The 22,494-nt window shown below is 39.4% G+C and overlaps 1 protein-coding gene across 2 annotated transcripts; it reads left to right on the top strand.

The window, feature by feature from the left end:
- Positions 1-406: 406 nt before the first annotated feature.
- Positions 407-21,605, top strand: ADIPOR1 (adiponectin receptor 1). Of its 2 annotated transcripts, none has more exons than XM_077157434.1 (8): positions 407-642; positions 10,077-10,311; positions 11,589-11,705; positions 12,850-13,021; positions 13,511-13,697; positions 15,472-15,659; positions 20,230-20,423; positions 20,758-21,605. In XM_077157434.1, the coding sequence occupies exons 2-8, from the start codon at positions 10,171-10,173 to the stop codon at positions 20,884-20,886; spliced, it is 1,128 nt and encodes a 375-aa protein (XP_077013549.1). In that variant the 5' UTR covers positions 407-642; positions 10,077-10,170; the 3' UTR covers positions 20,887-21,605. The 2 variants fall into 2 exon arrangements, with proteins under 2 accessions (XP_077013549.1, XP_077013550.1); XM_077157435.1 differs by lacking the exon at positions 407-642 and adding an exon at positions 780-900.
- The last annotated feature ends 889 nt before the right edge of the window (positions 21,606-22,494 follow it).

Here is a 22,494-nt window from a genome sequence, read left to right as displayed (position 1 = left end):
AGTCCACTCGCGATAAATGAGGGAAGGAGGGGACCATAAGGTTGAAGAAGAAAGGACTAATTGAGAAATGTTTGGGAGATGAAACGACTTGTACTGATAGTAAACTAGATGCGATAGATTTTCTAGCTGAGAGACAGGTGTGTGGTAGGAAATTTAGCATTCCTTTGCAGGGTTTGGTCTAATTCCCTGAAATTCCTTCATCACGCGCTCCAGGTTGTGACTTGAAGGAATGGGTCCTCGCGAGGGCGGTCCTCTCCTTTTTCCAGGTGGAGTTTGGAATTGGATAATGTTGAGACTGTTTTTGGAGCAGAGCGCGGAGGTGGGGCCTGGGATGGGGTGGGCGGGGCCTATCCTGGAGGGGGCCGGGCGTGGGCGGGAGGAGGCGGCCCCTGTGGGCGCGGGGTGTGGCGAAGAGGAGCGGCCCTGTGATTGGGACTTGGGCAGGAATGCCAGGAATTGGTGGCAAGGTAGAGCCCAAGAAGTGGTGACGCGGCTGCGGAGGTGACGCTGAGTCGTCGCGTGGTCCCTTCCGGCGCGGGGAGGGCGCTGAAGATCCGGGGCCGCTCGGCCGCAGGCCGCCTCCAGCGCCGCGGGATGTAGCGCGGGGGATCCCGGCCCCCCGCAGAGCCCGCCCGCCCGGCGGTAAGTGACGGCACCTCGGGGAGCCTCCGGCGAGACCTGAGGAAAGATCAGGGTGGAGTAGACCGGCCTAAGACATCCCGAGGGTCCCGCGGCCTCCGTGACCCCGGCCCTGGCCCTGCGGCCGCCGGGGCCTGCGGCTTCTTCGCGGTCGCTGTAGTAAACACTTCCGGCCCCTCCCACTCCGCGCAGCCTTCGAGGCGGCCTAGCCAACATTTTAAACGCGTCCCCCAGTTTTACCCCCGACCCCCAACGGCCCTGGTGAGTGCTGCGTCGTCCCGGCCCGGGGTTCAGGCTTAGAGTCGGGAAGGGACCGGCCCGCGCGGGGCGAGTGGGCAGTGGGGAAATGGGCCTGAGACGCAGCACAGCAGCTCCGGGACAGGAATACCGGCCTTGGGTGGTCTGGGAAGCGCTAAGGTTCCTTGACCAACAACAGTCGTTGACAGGTCATCAGGTAACTGCCCCTACCATGATGGGAGAGGAGAGGCTTGGCGGACAGTTTACCGGGTTAGGGCAAACCTGGGAGCTGAAATGTGAGCAAAATATAAATTAATTTGGGAAAAACGAAATTTCATTCCCTTAGAAAGCTAAGAATGATGAGGTTTGGTCTTCAAGCCTTCGATTTTTTTTAAGAGGTAAATGTTTTGCTTCTTTTTCTTGGTGCTTCATAAAGTGGGAAACTGACAAATTCCGGTTTACACAGTTTCAGATGCCAGAGGAGCAATAGGAGGCCATGTACTTTACTAGGTTAACCGTAGTATTTACCCAAGTACTTCGAAAACAGGCTAGAAAACACTTCGGTGACTATAGAGGCTGCCTTCTTAAATCTGAAAATTATGATGGCTTAAGTGTAGGATCTCTTCACTACTTTCTCTCTTGGTAGCAGCTGAATAGCTTGTGATGGAGATATTGCTGTTTCTGAGGTTTTATTTTATCAAAATAGCGCAGGAGTTTAGACTGGACAGGGCTAAACAGGTTGGCAAGTTAGGGTAGCAGTTGTATACCCCACTACCACCCTTACCCCCACTGGCAGCCACTAAATTTCTTTATTCCAGAAGTAACTTCTGTGCACCCGTTTTGTGGTTGATACTAGGGGAATCAATCTCAAAACAAACCAACAGAAAAACTGGTGTTACCTCCAAAGGTCCTTTTGAGGATAGGCCATGACAAATATACCTAATTGCAGAGTAGAATCTGAAAGTATTCTGTTCTCAGTGACCAACAAACTACATGATTCCCAAGGGTTTAAAAAAAAAAAATCAAGTTACCACTTTACCTGCAAGTATATGAGAATCTCAGATAAGTAACAGGAATCAACATTAATCCACTGAGGCTCCCGCTTTGCTTACAGATAAAGTACACCTCCTTAGGAAGGCTTTTAATCTGTCTTCAGTTTTTTTTATTCTGGCCTCATTCCACCTATGCAAGACTCCCTTGTGGAAAAAAAATGTATCATTCAATGCCCTAGAAGCCTTGTTCTTTCAAGCCTTTGTTCATGATACTATAGCCTTCTGCAATTCCTTCTCCCATCTTTAACTATCAAGAACCTTGCTTAAATCTTACACAAAACTTTTTCTAATCACTTCAACTAAAAGTGAGCTTTTCTTCTGGCTTCCTACAGCACATTATGGTATTTAGCCTTGTAGTGATGTTATTAGAAAAACAAAAGTTATTTCCCTCTCTTAAAATACATACTAACAGTTATGTCAAACCTTTAATTCTTTGTCCTGTCTCTATAGCCACAATACATGAGCATAGTCAATACACAGCAGATATTCTCAGATAAATAAAAGATAGAATTTGGACTTCTTTCTAGCCTAGAAAATTTGTTCTCTGTTTCCCTGGGAAATTCCTTTGATTCTTGTAATATGAAGCCAAACTCTTGACACCCATGGTAGGTTAGTTACCCCTTTCCATCTATTTGTGATCAGCTGATGAGTTAAATGATTTGGTTTACCCAAAGAAGTCAGATGGTGTGCTAGAACCTGACCCAGCCACCTTAAGAAACTTAAACCATCTTTAAATCCAAAAGTTGATTATTGTGTTTTTTCTTCTGGTGCTGGTACTGATCAAAGTCATTACATTTTGTCCTTACTGTCCGTTGTTCCTAATGTCACCTACCTTGCTTTGTTCCTCTCACCATGCTTGAAGTTGATTTCTTTTTCTTGCTCAGAAATGTTGGGGGCGTGATTAATGTTTATAAAGTTTGTAGCTATCTTGGCTTGAAAAGATCCTGGTAAATGCCCTCTAGCCAGACCAGTTCTAAGTGACTGATTTTCAGGCATGTACCTAGTTTATTTTTGTTTCCGAGGTCTGCAGTATAGATTGAGTGCACCTGTACTGACTAACTATATTGAGGCTGTGGTTGGTTTGTGAGTTAACCGGAGTGTGTTAGATTTGGTGATGTACTTGGAAGTCAGATGTTAAAAACAGACACTGTCTTGAAACTCTCTCACACACCTACCTATATATTGTTTACAGTTTTGTTTTTGCCAGGCATTCAGAAAGTTTTCTTGTGTCCCTTAAGGATAGGATCTAAAAGACCTCTTTCTTCTGTTGGGTAAGCTTTAGTTGGGGGAGAACTACAAAGGAAGTTGGAGTGTGATTTTCCACTTCAGCCTGTATTCACTGGTACTTGACATGAGGTTGGAGAACTAAGGCCCTGTTACTACATTTTTAAAAATACATATATATATATTTTAAACTTTTAAAAATTAATTTATTAATTAGAAAAATTAAGAACAAACAAACATCAACATATCATTCCATTCTACACATATAATCAGTAATTCTCAGTATTATCACATAGTTGCATATGATGCATATGCATCACATAGTTGCATAAAGAAATAAAACAATAACAGAAAAAAAAAGATTATACATACCATACCGCTTACCCCTTACTTTCATTTATCACTAGCATTTCAAACTAAATTTATTTTAACATTTGTTCCCCCTTTTATTTATTTTTATTCCATATGTTCTACTTGTCTGTTGACATGGTAGATAAAAGGAGCATCAGAAGGTTTTCACAATCACACAGTCACATTGTGAAAGCTATATCATTATTCAGTCATCATCAAGAAACATGGCTACTGGAACACAGCTCTACATTTTCAGGCAGTTCCCTCCAGCCTCTCCACTACATCTTGAATAACAAGGTGATATCTACTTAATGCGTTAAGAGTAACCTCCAGGATAACCTCTCGACCCTGTTAAAAATATATATTTTATTGATAAATCTTAACATACGAACAGTCCATACATGGTGTACAATCAGTGGCTCATAATATCATCACATAGTTGTGTATTCATCACCATGATCATTTTTTAGAACATTTGCGTCACTCCAAAAAAAGAAAATAGAAAAAACTCATACATACCATACCCCTTACCGCTTCCTCTCATTGACCACTAGTATTTCCATCTGTCCAATTTATTTTAACCTTTGTCCCCCATAGTCTTCACTCATATTATTTATCCATATTTTTCATTCATCTGTCCATACCCTAGATAAAAGGAGCATCAAACACAAGGTGTTCACAATCACACAGTTACACTGTAAAAGCTATATTGTTGTACAGTCATCTTCAAGAATGAAACCTATTGGAACACAGCACGACAGTTTCAGGTACTTCCCTCTAGCCACTTCATAAACTAAAAAGGGATATCTATATAATGAGTAAGGATAACCTTCAGACTCTGTTTGAAATCTCTCAGCCACTGAAACTATTTCATCTCATTTCTCTCTTCCCCCTTTTGGTCAAGAAGGCTTTCTTAATCCCTTGATGCCAGATCCCAGCTCATCCTGGGATTTCTCTCCCACGTTTCCAGGGAGATTTACACCCCTGGGAATCATGTCCTACGTGACAGGGGAGGGTAGTGAGTTCATGTGCCATGTCAGCTTAGAGACAGAGGTCACATCTGAGTAACAAAACAGGTACTCTGGGAGTGTCTTTTAGGCCTGATTTTAAGTAGGCTTAGCCAGTCCTTTTCAGGAATAGTTTCATGGGGACAAACCCCAAGATTGAGAGCTTGGCCTGTTGATTTGTTTGTCTCTGCTGCTTGTGAGGATATCAGAAATTCTCCAAATGGGGAAGTTTAATATCTCCTCCTTTCTCCCCAGTGCCCCAATGGGACCTGAAATTCTTCTTTATTTACTGCCCAGATTACTCTGGGATATATCAGGGCATCATACTAACCTAGACAAACCAACAAAGTCTCACACCCTATTCAAGATTTCATGTACTTATGGTGTTCAAGTAAACTGACCATACAAGTTAGATTAGGAAATGCACTACCCAAAATATAAATTTTGCACCAAATAAACATCTCTCCCTTTGATCTCACACAGAGGTTAAAGTCTTTAAATATGGACCATATCATCCTTTACCCTGTATTCTGATTTACCTTAGTCCTATCCAGATCAGCTTCATTCCTATCTCTACTCAAGTCTGATCACTTTCTCAACTTTTTAAACAGTTCCTGTATGGGGTACTGCTGACTTTTATAGTTTCAGAGCTCCAATTCTGTGTTTCAGGTGTCACATAAATACCCGAAGTTTCTAGGAATGATCAGGTTATAAACAAACAGCTCAGTATCTCAGAATTTAGAAATAACAATTACGTCTCGTGAATATTTATGCTGTAAGAGCTTACAATCTAGCATTCTTTATAATAGGCCCCTACCTTATAACCTTGACTTCAGTCTACTGAGTTTTTATATTATAGTTAGTCCATATGAGTGAGGCATGATAATATTTCTCTTTTTATTTTTGATATTTCATTGACATACAATCCTTAAAGTTCATTTGTCTAGTTGCATGCCTCACAATTTCATCCTTCTTGTGGCCACTCAGTAGTCCGTTGTATATATGCACTGTAGTTCCCTTTTCTAATCATCCGTCATTGTACCCTTAGACTGCTTCCATCTTTTGTGGATTGTGAACACTGCTGCCATAGACACCAGTGTGCAAGTGTCCATTTGTGTCTCCACACTCAGTTCGTCCAGATATATACTGAGCAACAGGGTTTCAGGATCATCCCATTACCACACTTTGATCATTTTTAAACATGGGCTCCTTTACCTTGACTCTTTTTTCCCCAACAATGATGTGAAGCCACCCTCCCTAAAAAGGGAGTCAAGAGAGGAAAAGATGGTTGTATTGTTGTCTTTACTGCTGGACTAGGTTGCTTTACAACGATAAGAATGAAGGTAGGCACAGACAGAGCATGGGTCCAAGGACTCCAAGTTAAAAACTCCCAGAAGGAGCTTTTTGACTCTTGAGCTTTTTCCTTTGACTCTTGGGAAACAGTGTGCTATAGCCTAAAAAACTTGGGCACAGTGGGCCATGGTAGCTCAGCAGACAGAGTTCTTGCCTGCCATGCCAGAGACTTAGGTTCAATTCCCGGTGCCTGCCCATGCAAAAAAAAAAAAAAGAAAAAAACTTGGGCACTGGATCACAGAATAAATGTCTCAAAAAGCTGGAAAGGAAATAAACTCTTCAGCTAACTGGCTGGTGAGTAAAAATCTATCTGTTCCCAAGTTTGGTACAGGATTATTTTATTTGTAGGAAGACAAACACCTCCCTACCTCTACAGCTTTACTCTCTAATATCCTAGGTTTATCCAGTTGAAAAGCTTAGTGGTTATTAGCTTGAGTTAAAGAAACCCATCAAAAATGTACTCAGTGAAGTTGGCTCAGTTACAATGTGTTGGATGTGGCAGGTTTGAGGGGTAATGTTTCCTCTGAGATACATAAGACATAAAAAGCTGACAGGAAGTTGAAGAAGTGGATTTTGGCTCTCCTGAATAATCCCACAATCAGTCTAGAACCTTAGGGGTTTCCAATGAGAGGTATGGAAAGATTAAAGGTGATGGTGGAATAATACATAGAAGATAGGACTTAACAAATGAATATGAATGCTGAATCATTAATTTGATAACTCTTTTAGTCTCCAGTATTTTAGAGCAGCTAGAAGTAAAAACCTAAAATTATGAAATTGTAACCCATGTCAAAGTCTGAACTATGTTCTACAACTAATTGTGGTGCTGTGCTTGGAAATTTATAGCTTTTTTGTATATATGTTATTGTTCACCAAAAAAAAAAGGTCAAGTGTGATGATAAAAAAGTATTTAAGTCCTGTAGCCTCCTGTATCCTGGAGCAGCTAGAAGGAAAAATATGAGAGAATTGTATGGTAGCCCGTGACAAACTCTGAGATCTATCTTTTAACCATTTTTGAAGAGTACTTTGAAAACTTGCTTTTTTATTTCTTTTCTTTGTATATATGTTATACTATACAATAAAAAAAAAGTTTAGAAAAAAAACCTTAGGGGGTTGTACTGATTTTATATAGTAGAGACTAAAACACTTGCTTGTAATTCCCAGGTCTTTGCAAATGGTCCACTCTATCAGAAGTGATATTTTCAGGCCCTAGGATCATTTGTTCTTCTTTCTTATCAGGCCTCCAATCCCTATTTCTGCCTTTCCTGTCTCTGTGTTGCTGCAGTTTAGAAGACCAAACTGGACAGTGGACTTTGCTCACTATGGTGACATGATCTCCATTGACCGCCGTTGTATGTACTTTAATGCACGATGGTATCTCTTGTATGATGAGTTGAGGATCATGGTTGGTTTGTGAGTTAACTGGGGTTTCTGTTGAATTTAGTGACTCTGAGGCTAAAAAAAACAGGGTGTGTGTGCTGAGGTGGGTAGGTGTATATAGGAGCTTGTGATAATGAAACTGCAAGGAATCAGAAGAATTAGCAGAAAATGATTTGGCCTGGAAAGGGAAAAGACTTTGATGATTGCTAAGGGATTTAGGTCATCGTAAGAGAATTTAGACTTAAGGGCATTAGAAAGATTTTTCAAAGCAAGTGAAGAAATTAGTAAGAATGCCAAACTGGATCCTGGGTCTAATCTCTGCTTTTAATTGCCCAACTTAATGTTTGTCTGTATTATTCTCGTTGCCTCTAATAACATAGTTAACACTCTAGCTGAGCTCAGTGTATGACCTTTCTAGTTGAAGTGTTCTCTACCTTCATGGCGCTCCTGTAGCAATGAACCTGAGTCACTTGTTTTGTATGTATCACAAACTACCTTATGCTATCTGATTGTAGGCTCTTGGAGGACTGTCTTAGGTAGAATAGTGTCCCCCCAAATTTCATGTCTACTAGAACCTGTGAATGTGACCTTATTTGGAAATAAGATTTTGGAGATGTAATTAGTCAAGACAAAGTCATGCTGAATTAGGATGGGCCTGAAATCCAATGACTGGTGTCCTTATAAGAAGAGGGAAATTTGGATACACAGAGATAGGGAAGATAGTCATGGGAAGAGGGAGGCAGAGATTGGAAAGCCAAGGAATACCTGGGGCTGCCAGAAGCTGGAAGAGAAAAAGAAGGATCCTCTTCTGGAGGCTTCAGAGGGAGCATGGCCCTGCCAACACCTTGATTTTGAACATCTGTCTTCCAGAACTGTGAGAGAACAAATTTCTGTTGTTTTAAACCACCTACTTTGTGGCAGTTTGTTATGGCAGCCCTAGGAATCTAATAAAAGGAATATGGTGTAACTTACTCAATTTCATATTTTGCATGATATCTTAGAATGACCTAGGGTGCTAGGACTAAATACATATGCTCAGTATTTAATGAATATGTTGACTTATTCTGGGAATGGGGATAGGAAAGAATCCCACAAGCACAAGAAAAAGTACACAAACCCTTAGCTAATGGCAAGAATACTGCTGACTAAAATACTGCCCAACATGTGTATTCATTCATTCATCTGTTCTGAAATATCAGATCTGACCAAAATTAGCGATGTGTATCAATTTATGATCCATGTAATACTGCATCCCCAAACCTGAGGACAGATTTCTTTTTAGCCCTTGTGGCCTTCTTCTAAATTACTGGTAACCAGTGTTAAAAGCATAGTATGTTCCCCTTTTCAAACTTCTCCAAGATGCCCAAAACCATTTTTATTTTTTGCTGACAGTATAAATTATTTCTTGGTAAAGCAGTTTATTTTGAGTAGTGTTTCACTTTAAGAAAATGTCTTGTGGTAAGACTACTGAGAAAGATTTCCTAATGTTTCTTCTCACGTGAGTTGCCTATCTCCTGAGGTTTTCAGGGGCCTCTGGTTTCCTGTTCTCCTTGGGCTCAGTTGTTGACTATGAGTGTGTGGTGGCATCTGTCTTGTCAGAGGCTTGCACATTTAAAGGAAGAGGAACAGTCTATGTGTTGATACCACATAAAGGTCTCCTGAAGAGTGAGTTATTGTTTTTTACTCTCTTGGACAAGACTTGCTATTGCTTTCAGCTATGCGTGTGTGTTGAGCACAGCATGACTGCTATGAAACTTTAGAATTACCCTTCCCTGACTATATGCATCCAATTATGAACAAATTGTTATTGCTCTTGAATAAAAAGAGCTAGTCATTTATAATACAGTAGAAATTTTTGGACACTTTTCCGCGCTTTCCATTATTATTTGCTTTTCCCTCAAGCATGATCAAAAACTACTACCTAAGGTCCAACCCAGGAAAACCTGAAATATTTCTGAAACTTTTCCTAGAAAACTGATTTTTGCATTCCTCTGGTTTTCCTAAAAGAACTTGTGCCTGTCTCTCGTTTGTGAAAAACTAATCTGAGGGGGACTCAGATTATGGGCTATGGTGGTTGAGACAAGCCCTTGCAGAACAGATTGGGTGGTGTGTGTGTGTGTGTTTGTGTGTCAAAGGGCAAGGCTAGGGCTGCCTCCTTGTCTTCAGTTACCTGCTTCCAGGTAAGTTATTGCTTGCTTTAAGGAGACCCTGATAAAAACTTCTTACCCAAGTATTGAACCCAGGCTATAATCCTATAATAGTGAATTAGTAGAGCTTGAAGAGAATTTAACTACTGGGCATCCAGGCCATGACCAAGTTTCTTTTGCATGCATTTAGCACAGCAGAGGTAACTGCTGAATTCAGTGGAATTTAATTCATTTTTTAATCCTGGGTAGTCTTGTAGTAATTGTAGTCGGGTGTTGGCCTCATATTTTTGTTCCTCAATCTCAGAGCCAGGTTTTCTTGGGCAGAATGAATTTGGGGAAGGGTAGGAAGACTTTTCTCACTAATGGGAATCCAAGTCTGTGAGAGGGAATGAAGGATTGGTTGCTGTTTTTCTGTGATGACAGTTTGGCAAATAACCACCAAACCTTTGAAAATAGACATCCAGATATATTTTCAGCCTTATCTGTCAGATTAGTGAAGTTCTGGGTAAAGGGTGATATTGAAGAGGAAGGAATAGGTTTCATTTAAGCAGTTAACTGGCCTTTACAGTTGGGGACATAGTGTGAGTTGTTTAGCTGTGTCTTATTTTATTCAGTATTGAATTGTAGGAATTAAACTATAAGAGGAATAAATTGTCGACACCCTTCATGTTTGTGTTTGCTTTTAGTGTCTACCATCACAGGGAGATCTCTGCCCCCTGGGGCTGAGAGACCCCAACCTTTCCCCAAGCTGAAGCTGCAGGGTATTGAGGTACCAGCCAGATGTCTTCCCACAAAGGATCTGTGGTGACACAGGGCAATGGGGCTCCCGCCAGTAACAGGGAAACTGACACGGTGGAATTGGCTGAACTGGGACCCCTGCTAGAAGAGAAGGGCAAACGGGTAATCACCAACCCAACCAAAGTAAGTCGTCTTCCCAGAAGTCATTCCCTTAGGCTTCTGTCAGTCTCCTTTTTAAAAAAAAAAAAAAAAAAGATCTTAGCTTTCTCCCAAAAGGAGAAACCATAGTACCCTGGGAATATCTCTATTTAAGTACTTATCAGACTGTATTATAAGTATCTATTTGTCTGTTTTTCCCACAGTGAGCTTTTGCAGGTTCACTTATCTCTGTAACCTCAGTGCTTAGCACAAGGCCTGAAATCCAGCAGGTTAAGATAAAAGTCTCTTTCACATAAATAACCTTGGAAGTAATCAAACCAAGATTGTTTGTAGACTCTACCACTGTCAGGGACTCAGGCTCCTTCTGTCTTGCTATTCCATCTTAATCTGCTGCCCATCATGCCCACATTCTAGCTTCCACAAAGGAGGAAGGGGAAAGGAGAAGAAGGGTTCATTCTTTACATTTTTAAAACACTTTCTAAACGTACCTTGCAACACTCCCATTTTCATCTCATAAGCCAAAAGTTAGTTACTTACCATGTTCGTAAGAAATAAGGATAAGGAAATATATCTTTTCATTGGGTACATTGTCACCCGGAATAAACCCAAGGGCTTTGTTACTGAGAAAAAGAAAGGATATTAAGGGAGACAAGTAGGGATCTTGTCTAAGAAGGATTATTTGTATATCATGGACAATCGACAGATAAGAAAGAGAAACTGGCCCAGAGAAGAAGTTGAACCGCTATGTATATCTTCTTGGTTTGGAGCCTTGGGTGTCCTTTGGGTACAGAAATCAGTGCTACTTCTTTCCAGGGAACCAGTACTAGGGAGGTGAAACCACTGCGAACTGCTGTGGATACAAAGTTTCAGTCACTGTAACTTCCCTGAGTCAGCTTCCAGAGAACTGTGGGCAGAATTAAATGAAGAGAATCTCTGACACTGTGTCTTTTTCATTGCTTTGACAGTTTTGTGATCTGAAAGTGGGAAATCGTTAAAATTAAAGAACGCTTAGGACTGGTGTGTTTATCCTGTGCCCCTTAGATAGCCAATTTCAATCGGTCTGTCTCCTGTGTTCTTTGACTTCAGCATTCACAAAGTATTAATAAATGACCATAGTGTTTTCAACCCAGTAAGTATCATGCTTTTGGAGAAGAGGCCACATGGCCCTAATAGGAGAGAGAGGTTGGGCAGAAATATTAAATTTAAGATTTCTGGATCTCTCTGATTTGGAGTAATACAATTACTTAAAGAGATGATTCCTTAAGGTTTGCTTGTTTATTTGTTTGTTTTTTCCCCTTTAGGCTGAAGAAGAGCAAACATGCCCAGTGCCCCAGGAAGAAGAGGAGGAGGTGCGAGTACTGACACTTCCCCTTCAAGCCCACCATGCCATGGAGAAAATGGAGGAGTTTGTATATAAGGTACAGCCTAAAAGCTTCTGTCCTGAAATGGGAAGGGTAGCTGGCTTACTGGGAAGCAAGCAGGCAAGGCTTTCCGGTTCAGAGTATGCATTGCGTTGAAAAGCTTTTACTCCTGTGGGTGGGTTTGTTTTCTGCTTAAGATGAAGTAAATCAAGAGAAAAGATGGCTAAGTTTGTACTGCCTGCTGTGTTGTGCATTGTTCAAAATATACTCTTAAAACATGGGTCCATAACTTTTTTTGTACCACTGATTTCTTTGACAGCCATCAAAATATTTAAATGTGATAGAGTAATATGGATTCCTTTATTAATTCATTTAAAATGTGTTAATGACAAGCCTTAGCATATTTTATTAGATTTCTAAGTAGTGGTGAGTAGAAACAATATTTTCTGCAAGAGATCTGCAAGACTATAATGAGGTATGAAAATATCTGTGATTTCTATTAGTGAAGAATCTAATACTATCATGCTTTGTTACCTATGTTTATTAGTAAGGGAAATGCTAAATATTAATTAGACATCAATGAAGATAATGTTTTTCCATCCACATTTCCATCCACTCCCTGGATTCTGTTCATTGACCATGAATGCTCAGTTCAGAAACCCTGCTTTAAAAAAAACACATAATCCCAGCCAAGAAAGCGCTTAGACTCTAATTGATGGAAAGGATGGAACAGGGGACAAACAGAATCTCCTGGAGCAAAGAGGCAAAGGAGTGATCTGTAGATTTTTAAAAACCGAAACCATATGTATAACTTTCATTGCTTTGCTTTCATTCACATTGTTTGGTTAATTTTGAAATTTCAAGTAGTTTAAAAGAGGTTGTGAAACATAAATATTTTTTAAGGGTTGGAAAATGTTCATCTAAAGCATATTCAGATAACCCAACTTGACTAAACAAAAACATAAAAATAAAAAATAAAAATAAGTGGTCCAGTTATGGGTTAATACTCTATGAGCCTCACTCTTGCTTTGCCTTGGATATCTCCACTGTCTGGCTGTTTACACATTAAACAGTGTAAAAATAACTGGAACTATCCAAAACTCGATTGACACCCTCCTAGACTGCCTCTCCTTCCTCCCGTGCCTTTGGGGAAGCTGGTATTCTCCAGGGCCTACCTAGAAAGAGTATGTATATATTCTAGGTCTGGGAGGGACGTTGGAGGGTCATCCCATATGATGTGCTCCCCGACTGGCTGAAGGACAATGACTACCTACTACATGGCCACAGACCACCCATGCCCTCTTTTCGGGCTTGCTTCAAGAGCATCTTCCGCATCCATACAGAAACTGGCAACATCTGGACCCATCTGCTTGGTAAGTGATTGAGATGGGGAAAAAAAATCCAACTTGTTATCTCCTTAAATGCCAAAGGACTATATAGCCTTGATCTGTGAGAAGGGAATAAGAGCAAAGATACTCTGATGGATTGATAGCTGGAATCGTGCTTTTAAATTACCAGTGCCCTTGGTTGACCTTTGGTCACTGATCTTTTAAGACTGGGGGAGTATGGACTAGAAATTGGAAAAGAAATTGGAACTAGATGTTCTCTTATGATCCTTTGCAGAATTATTCTAGGTGGAGGCGATTCTACTTCATAATTTCCTGTTGTACAGAAATGCCAGCATTTCAAAAACTTGCCTTTTCTACTGAATTTAGAAATATAACTGGTGCCATTTTCTCCTGAAATGTTGGACTGTAATTCTCATAGTGAAACCCTGTATGATTTAATACTATTAACTATCCTGACACTGTCAAAGCACACACACTCCCTCTTTATTCACACTTTTTTTTTTCCTCTTGTAGGTTTTGTGCTATTTCTCTTTTTGGGAATCTTGACCATGCTCAGACCAAATATGTACTTCATGGCCCCTCTACAGGAGAAGGTGGTTTTTGGGATGTTCTTTTTGGGTGCAGTGCTCTGCCTCAGTTTCTCCTGGCTCTTTCACACTGTCTATTGTCATTCAGAGAAAGTTTCTCGGACTTTTTCCAAGTGAGTAAAAGGAACATCAGTAAGGGTTGCATGGGTGGTTTAGGGGTAGAATGTTTGCCTGTCATGCGGGAGACCCAAATTCAATTCCCGACCCATATACCCAAAAAAAAAAAGAGTATGGTATGTATGCATTTTTCTTCTTTCTTTTTCTTTTTCTGGAGTAATGCAAATGATCTACAAAATGATCATGATGATGTATACATAACCATGTGATGATATTGTGAGCCATTGATTTTATACCGTGTATGGAATGTACGTGTGTGAAGATTTGTCAATAAAAATATTTTTTAAAAAAATCAGTAGGAAAAGATTTGCATGTGTATATTATCATACCTTGTGATCCCTGTGCTGACTGGGTGCTGGATACTTCGCTAAGCCGTAAAGATTCTCTGATATGCCAGGAGGAAATGCTTTCTATTTTGTGGGTGATGAAGCTTTTCTTTTAAGTCCTTCATGAAAAAATTCAGTACAGCCTCATCAACAGATAGAACCTAATTGTGGAATATTTTTTCTATCTGCACATGTAAAGTTGCATGACTCATCCGTTGTGAAACTGGAGTACAAGTTGCCAAGTTTCCTTCCCAAAGCTGCTTTCTGAGACCTTGTACCTAGTACTAGCTTACCTTCCTGTTGGCCCAAGCCAGGACAGGGTGTGGTAAAGTATCCTGTGCTTCCTTCTGCTTGTGCTCCTGCTCACCAGTCACGGAAAGCTTATCTTTGCTGCCCATGCATTGCTGGAAGCCCCGGATGTCCATCATCTAATGCTTTCCCTGTTCCCCCATTCTGAGCCTTGAGTTCTATTTATTTGTTTGCTTGTGTTTTTTGTGATGGTGGTGGTGATGGTAGTTTTGTTTTTTAGTTCGTTAGGTTTTTGTTTTTTCCATTTTTAGAATCTTTATAGTAAATAGTTACTAGAAAAAAATATTTATTAGAAATTGAATTAACTGAAACTCTAGTTAGTAATATGAAACAGATTTATAGATTTATTTTTGTTATGACATAATTTTAAATCTTTGCCCCCTCAGTGCTTTTAAAAAGATTATTAAAATTATCAGCATTTCAATGGTTTCTTCTTTGTCAAGTTTAGCACCATAACATTCTTGCCCTCTTAAAAAAAAAAGCAACCAACTCATTCAAATGAAGGCAGAATTTTCACCTTTCAGTCTCAAAACTGTCACACAAATTGTACTTGTTTCTTCATAATGCAAAAGGAATACAAATAGGTATATTTTAAATATTGCAGACCATATATTGGGGTGATAGTAGTTTTGATGGTGATGATAGTGAGTTACTTTTTCCTTCAATAACAAGAATACATTCTCATCATTTAAATAGTCAACTGAAACAGAAGAAGCTAAAGCACCTCTTAATAATACTCCCAGTCTGAAGATTTCGTTTTTAAAATTCAACTTATCTGAATTGGGGCATATTCAGAGCTCTTGTTCAGTGTGATGCTGGGAGCCAGCTGAATTGTGATAGATCTCCTATAAACCAGGAGTCATCAACCAGGAGGATATAGCCTTCAGAACTAAAGGAAAGGGATAAAGTTCTGTGATCAGGGATTCTTAGAAACTTTTCTACTGTAAAATATAAGTGCTTGATCTTGTGGAATTTTAATCCAGGATACAAGATAGATTTTATGGAAAGTAAGGGGAGACCAGGGATATTCAAACCTGGGAGTAGGTAGAGAACAGAAAGAACCAGTTAAATGAGCCATTGGGATTCTTTTTTTTTCTCCCACTGATTTGTTTAATCTTTGTGACTTTTTCCGTAGACTGGACTATTCAGGGATCGCTCTACTGATTATGGGGAGCTTTGTCCCCTGGCTCTACTACTCCTTCTACTGCTCCCCACAGCCACGGCTCATCTACCTCTCCATCGTCTGTGTCCTGGGGATTTCTGCCATCATTGTGGCACAGTGGGACCGGTTTGCCACTCCTAAGCACCGGCAGACAAGAGCAGGTAGGTGAGCCTACATAGTGCAAACCTTACCAATATCTGTGCACCTTGCTCCACTGTGGACACTAAGATTTGAAGTTTGGGAGCCCCTTGCAAATCTTGATTTGTATTTAGAACTTTCAAAATAGCATGGATTCTCAAGGCTCGATTCTCCCCTCATTTTCATATTATTTTAGTAAAATATTAATAGACAGATCATCCAACTGGTCAGTTAGCTGAAATCATAGATATGACAGCTCTTAACCATGCTCAGTTAAAGACAGTTAAAAAATATAGCTGGCACCATCATTTTAGTGATCTGAGTCCTAAGCACTCAAACAAAGAGGTTAAAATTAAAACACCCAGAGTTGTTTGGAAGGCTTGGTTTGATTAATAAAACACTTGACCATAAACACTGGTAACAACTAATATAGTAGCTACAAGCACAAACATCTTTAGACTCTTATTTTAAGCTTTTATTACCTGCAGCAACCACCAATTACCACTAGTCTTCGTTCCCTTTAGACTTTTTAATACCTCCTGTGTTTTTTTTCCCTTCCAGATCAATTTGGTAACTAGCTTTTCCAAGTCTTCAAAGTAGGTTGTTGGAATTTTGATTGGTACTGCATTGAATCTGTAGATCAATTTTGGTAGGATTGATATCTTAACTATATTTAACCTTCCTATCCATGAGCAGGGAATGTCTTTCCACCTATTTAGATCTTCTTTGATTTCTTTTAGCAATGTTATGTAGTTTTCTGTGTACAAGTCCTTTACGTCTGTTCTAGTTTGCTAGCTGCTGGAATGCAATATACCAGAAATAGAATGGCTTTTAAAAAGGGGAATTTAATAAGTTGCAAGTTTATTCTAGGGCTGAGATAATCTCCCAATTACAATAAGTCTATAGAAATGTCCAATCAAAGGTATCCAGGGAAGGATAACCTTGGTTCAATAAGGTCGATGAAGTTCAGGGTCTCTCTCTCATCCAAGAAGGCACATGGTGAACACAGTCATGGTCTCTCTCAGCTGGAAGGATACATGGCGTCATCTGCTAGCTTTCTCTCCTAGCTTCCTGTTTCATGAAGCTCCCGGGGAGGCGTTTTCCTTCTTCATCGCCAAAGGTCGATGTGGGCTCTCATGGTTATGTCGTTCTTCTCTGGCTCTCTCTGAATCACACTTATTCTCCAAAATGTTCTCTCTTTTATAGGACTCCAGAAAGTTATCAAGATCCACCCAAATGAATGGAGACATGTTGTCACCTAATCCAGTTTAACAACCACTCTTGACTAAATCATATCATCCATGGAGATGATCTGATTACAGTTTCAAACATACAGTATTGAATAGGGATTATTCTGCCTTTACGAAATGGGATTTAGATTAAAACATGGCTTTTCTAGGGGATATACATCATTTCAAACCAGCACAACGTCCCTAGTTAAGTTCATTCCCAAGTGTGATTCTTTTAGTTCCATTTTGAATTGAATTTTTTCCTTGATTCCTCAATTAGGGCATTGCTTGTATATAGAAATATTACTGATTTTTGCACATTAATTTTATATCCTGCCACCTTGCTGAATTTTATTAGCTCAAGTAACTTTGTTGTAGATTTCACAGGATTTTTCCAAGTATAGTATCATGTCATCTGCAAATAATGAAAGTTTTACTTCTTCCTTTCCAGTTTGCATGCCTTTTTTTTTTTTTTTAAGAGATTTATGTATTTATTTTTTTACATGGGCAGGCACTGGGAAACGAACCCAGGTCTCTGGCATGGCAGGTGAGCACTCTCCCTGCTGAGCCACCATGGCCCTGCATGCCTTTTTTTTTTTTTTTAACTTTTTTATTAATTAAAAAAATAACAAAACATTAAGATATCATTCCATTCTACATATACAGTCAGTAATTCTTAGTATCATCACATAGTTGCATATTCATCATTTCTTAGAACATTTGCATCGATTTAGAAAAAGAAATAAAAAGACAACAGAAAAAGAAATAAAACGATAATAGAGAAAAAAAAGATTATACCTACCATACCCCTTACCCCTCGCTTTCATTTACCACTAGCATTACAAACTAAATTTAGCATTTGTTCCCCCTATCATTTATTTTTATTCCATATGTTCTATTCTTCTGTTGATATAGTAGCTAAAAGGAGCATCAGACACAAGGTTTTCACATTCACAGAGTCTCATTGTGAAAGCTATATCATTGTTCAATCATCATCAAGAAACATAGCTACTGGAACACAGCTCTACATTTTCAGGCAGTTCCCTCCAGCCTCTCTACTACATCTTGAACAACAAGGTGATATCTACTTAATGCATAAGAATAACCTCCAGGATCACCTCTCAACTCTATTTGGAATCTCTCAGCCATTGACACTTAGTCTCATTTCACTCTTCCCCCTTTGGTCGAGAAGGTTCTCTCAATCCCTTGATGTTAATTCTCAGCTCATTCTAGGGTTTTTCTCAGTCCCTTGATGCTGAGTCTCACTCATTCCAGGATTTCTGTCCCATGTTAGTTTGCATGCCTTTTATTTCTTTGTCCTGCCTGATTGTTCTAACTCAGACTTCTAGTAAAATGTTGAATAATAGTGGTGACAGGGGACATCCTTATCTCATTCCTCATCTTAGGGGGAAAACTTTGAATCTTTCTCCACTGAGTACAATGCTGGCTATCGGTTTTTCGCATATGCCCTTTATTGTATTGAGGAAGTTACCTTTGATTCCTATCTTCTGAAGTGCTTTTATCAGAAAAGGATGCTGAATTTTGTCAAATGCTTTAATCTACTGTGTTTTAACCTTTGGTTAAAAGAATTAAATATTTACCAAGCACCAACCATGTTTAGGCACAGTGCTTAAACAGGTTATCTACAAAGAAGAAGAAGGTAATAGTCTCTGCCCTCTCATTATGTAGAATACAATGGTATTGAGACAAGTGCCCATTCTTCCCTTGCTGTATAGCCTTATTTTGTGTGTCCCAGCAACAATGGACAACTTCTAAGCTTGGTCTATCTACCTACTCAGGAGGTCTAAGCTTGGTCTATCTACCTACCTACCTAATCAGGCTTCTTATGATTTTGTTTTGTTTTAATTATGAAAAATAACGTATATACAAAAAAGCAATAAATTTCCAAGTACATTTTAACAAGTAGTTAAAACAGATGTTAAAGTTTGGTATAGGTATACAGTTTCATGATTTTTCATTTTTTCTTCTAGCTGTTCCCAAGACACTGGAGACCAAGAAAATTATCAATATATTGACTCAGCAGTCATACTCATTTATTAAATCCTATCTTCTCTATTATATTCTTTTATTTTCTTTTTTGTGAAAAATAACATATACAAAATAGCAATAAATTTCAAAGTGTATTGCAACAATTAGTTGTAGAACAGATTTCAGGGTTTGTTATGGGTTTCAGTTCCACAGTTTTAGGTCTTTATTTCTAGCTGCTCTAAGGTACTGGAGACTAAAATATCAATATACTGGTTCAGCACTCATACTGATTTGTTAAACCCGACCTTCTCTGTATAACTCCACCATCACTTTTAATTTTTCTCCCACTCTCTAGGAGTATTTGGCCTATGCCCATTCTAACTTTTTCACGTTGGAAGGGGTTGTTATTAATATGGAATGGGGGATGGAACTAGTTGATGTTCTGAAGAAGTTGGTCCCTCAGCATTTCAGGACTTATCTGGTCCAGGGACCCATCTGGAGGCTATAGGTTTCTGGAAAGTTACAGTAGTACATAGAACCTTTGTAGAATCTTATATAATGCCCTAAGTATTCCATAGGATTGGCAGGAATGGTTTTGGTTAGGGGTTGGCAAGTTATGATTGTTGCAATGTCTAACTGAAGCTTATGTAAGAGTGACCTCCAGAGTAGCCTCTCAACTCTATTTTGAACTCTCTCAGCCACTGATACCTTATTTGTAACACTTCTTTTCCCCCTCTTAGTAAGGATGGCATTGTTGATGCCATGGTTTCAGGGCCAGATTCACCTCTGGGGGGTCATCTCCCATGCTGCCAGGGAGACTTTCACCCCTGGACGTCATGTCCCGAATAGGGGGGAGGGCAGTGGTTTCACTTGCGGAGTTGGGCTTAGAGAGAGAAAGAGAGGCCACATCTGAGCCACAAAAGAGGCCCTCCAAAGGCGATTCTTAGGTATAACTATAGGTAGGCTAAGCTTCTCTGCTATGTACAGCTTCTTATAGTTTTAATGGGAAACGTGTCTTATTCTTCTTTGGCTTGGGAGCCAGGTGATCTATTCAGCCAACTGAAGCCTTGAAATCTAGTTCTGTACCTGAGTCAGTCATGAAGGAGTTTCACATAATTCTTGCCTAGGCTCTTTAACAAATAATGAAGAACTTAAGGTGTTTGTTCTTGGTGTTCCTTAAAAGATAGCTATATAAGCACTTAGACATTTGGGCTGTGGAATAAATATCTGCTGTTATCCATCTGGCTAAATTTCCTAACTATTTACTGTTCACCAAAAAATAGCTAATTAATATAAACATTTTAGAATCTAGAGTAAGATAACAATGACTTCCACACAGTGGCTCTTTCATTGTTTTTATGTTTGCTTTGATCAGGAGTGTTCCTGGGACTTGGCTTGAGTGGTGTTGTGCCCACCATGCACTTTACTATCGCTGAGGGCTTTGTCAAGGCCACCACAGTGGGACAGATGGGCTGGTTCTTTCTCATGGCTGTGATGTACATCACTGGAGCTGGCCTTTATGCTGCTCGAATTCCTGAGCGCTTCTTTCCTGGAAAGTTTGACATATGGGTAAGAAATGACTCTTCCAGTAGGGACTATGATGGTGAGTGGCCAAAGTAAAGTTAAAGGTTGAGTAAAAAGGTGGTAATAGACTTAGGAATCTTGCACTGTTTGTGCATTACATATGTATATACACATAGAAAAAACTGTAAAAAAATAATATTTTGGTGTACTTTTGAGCAGGACTATTTTAAAAGTTTTCTATAATAAAGATATCACTTTTATGATGTAAAAAAATAATTTTGTTAAAGAAACCGAAAGAGGCAGATGTTTTCTCCCACTAGAATTTCTTCTCCTTTTTTGCCATTATACTAAAGGCTTTTCTTTTTTTTTATTCCTGCAGTTCCAGTCTCATCAGATTTTCCATGTCCTGGTGGTGGCAGCTGCCTTTGTACACTTCTATGGAGTCTCCAATCTTCAGGAATTCCGTTATGGCCTAGAAGGTGGCTGTACTGATGACTCCCTTCTCTGAGCCTTCCCACCAGAGGTGTGGCATAGGAACTTCCCAAGTGCTTTTAAAAATAACTTCTTTGCTGAAGTGAGAGGAAGAGTCTGAGTTGTCTGTTTCTAGAAGAAACCTCTTAGAGAATTCTTTACCATCAAAGCTTCAGCCCACTTTCACACTCACTGGGCAATAAACTTTCCATTTCCATTTCCCCTAGTTGGTGGGGAAGAGGATAGTCCAATTTATCCCTCCCCCTCCGTAAGGCAACTACCATTCCCTCAAAGAGACAGTACTTTGAAGCTCATGTTGAGATTTTACTCCCTCCTCAGACCATTTTGAGAAAAAATGATGAACTGGGACTCTTTAGAAATTCTGTTTCTGAAAGAAAATGTCCCTTCCTTACCCCAATCCTTATTTTGTAACCTGGCTTATGACAGGCCATCCATTTTTGTAGCAGACTTTTCAAAAACAATTATAACCTGGTCCCATCTTTTTAGGGCCTGAATCTGAGTATACAGCAGCAAGATCAAAGCCACCAACTTTTACATAGCCCGGCTAATCATGGAAGTATGTCCAGGCTTCAAATAACTTGAGTTTTAATTTTTTTTTTCTTGGCAGAGTAATGTAAAGTTAAAATGGGAAAAGATATTTAATATTTAATACTAAGCTTTAAAAAGAAACCTGCTATCATTGCTATGTATCTTGATGCACAGACTATGACGATAATAAAAGAAAAGTACAGAAGATACTTGGCATTCAAAGATTTAACATTTCAAGGTTTCAACTATTTGCATACTCCAGAGGTCTACGACATATAACAGTTTCAGATTCTGCTGAGGCATAAACTTGAATCATGAGCTCTGACAGACTGGTATATGTGGGCCAAGAAATAAGCCTAACTGAATTCCTAGCATTTGCTCCTCAATGCAGCTTATTTTTCTCTACCTATTGCAAGACATTTTATTGGGAAAATTAATATTCTATAATGGTATCAAATAATTAGAGGATTCTTAAAGATGTTGGGATCTCCTAAAATTATCAAAGGTGTACTATATATTATTTTAGAGTTAGTTTCTATTAACACTGCCTTGGTTAGGCTGTCTCATAAGGGGTCATTCAATGCCTTTCTGTGTCTTTGTGAATTATACTCAAGTTCTGCTCATAGATAAAGTGAGGCCTACAGTAATTACTTCTCAGCTAATATAGGGTGTTGAAGGAAAGTCTTCTTGGGTAATAAAGTTGGATTCACTTCAAGTTTGTACAACTCAGGGAGCAAGTGATGTTTTTAAAGAAATAATTCAACTAGGCAACGAACAAGAAGTTTCTCAACCTCAAGTGGTGATAGAGAAATGTAAAATACCACAATGATATTGCATTTCCCTACAATCAAATTGGCACAAATTAAAAGGCCTAAAATATTGAGTATTCACAAGGATGTGGAGCAGACCAAATGCTGCTGGTAAAAGTACACATTGGTGTCACCGCTTTGTGCAGATATGCATCAGTATATGCCTTGTGCTCATAAACAAAAAGTTCATTACAGCTGCTTGTAATAGCAAAATATTGCAAACAGCCCATGTCCAAAACTGTTAAATGGAAAAATAAATGTCGTTAAAGTTCACATAATGAAACACT

Source organism: Tamandua tetradactyla, chromosome 4 (assembly GCF_023851605.1).
Source record: "Tamandua tetradactyla isolate mTamTet1 chromosome 4, mTamTet1.pri, whole genome shotgun sequence".
NCBI lineage: Eukaryota > Metazoa > Chordata > Mammalia > Pilosa > Myrmecophagidae > Tamandua > Tamandua tetradactyla.
This window is presented reverse-complemented; position numbering and strand designations above follow the sequence as displayed.

Excerpts from the sequence above, each read along its gene's own strand:
- ADIPOR1 (XM_077157434.1), top strand. The coding sequence starts at position 10,171 with ATGTCTTCCCACAAAGGATCTGTGGTGACACAGGGCAATGGGGCTCCC. Across the intron at positions 10,312-11,588 it reads TAATCACCAACCCAACCAAA|GCTGAAGAAGAGCAAACATG; the intron begins GTAAGTCGTCTT and ends TTTCCCCTTTAG. Across the intron at positions 20,424-20,757 it reads CTGGAAAGTTTGACATATGG|TTCCAGTCTCATCAGATTTT; the intron begins GTAAGAAATGAC and ends TTATTCCTGCAG.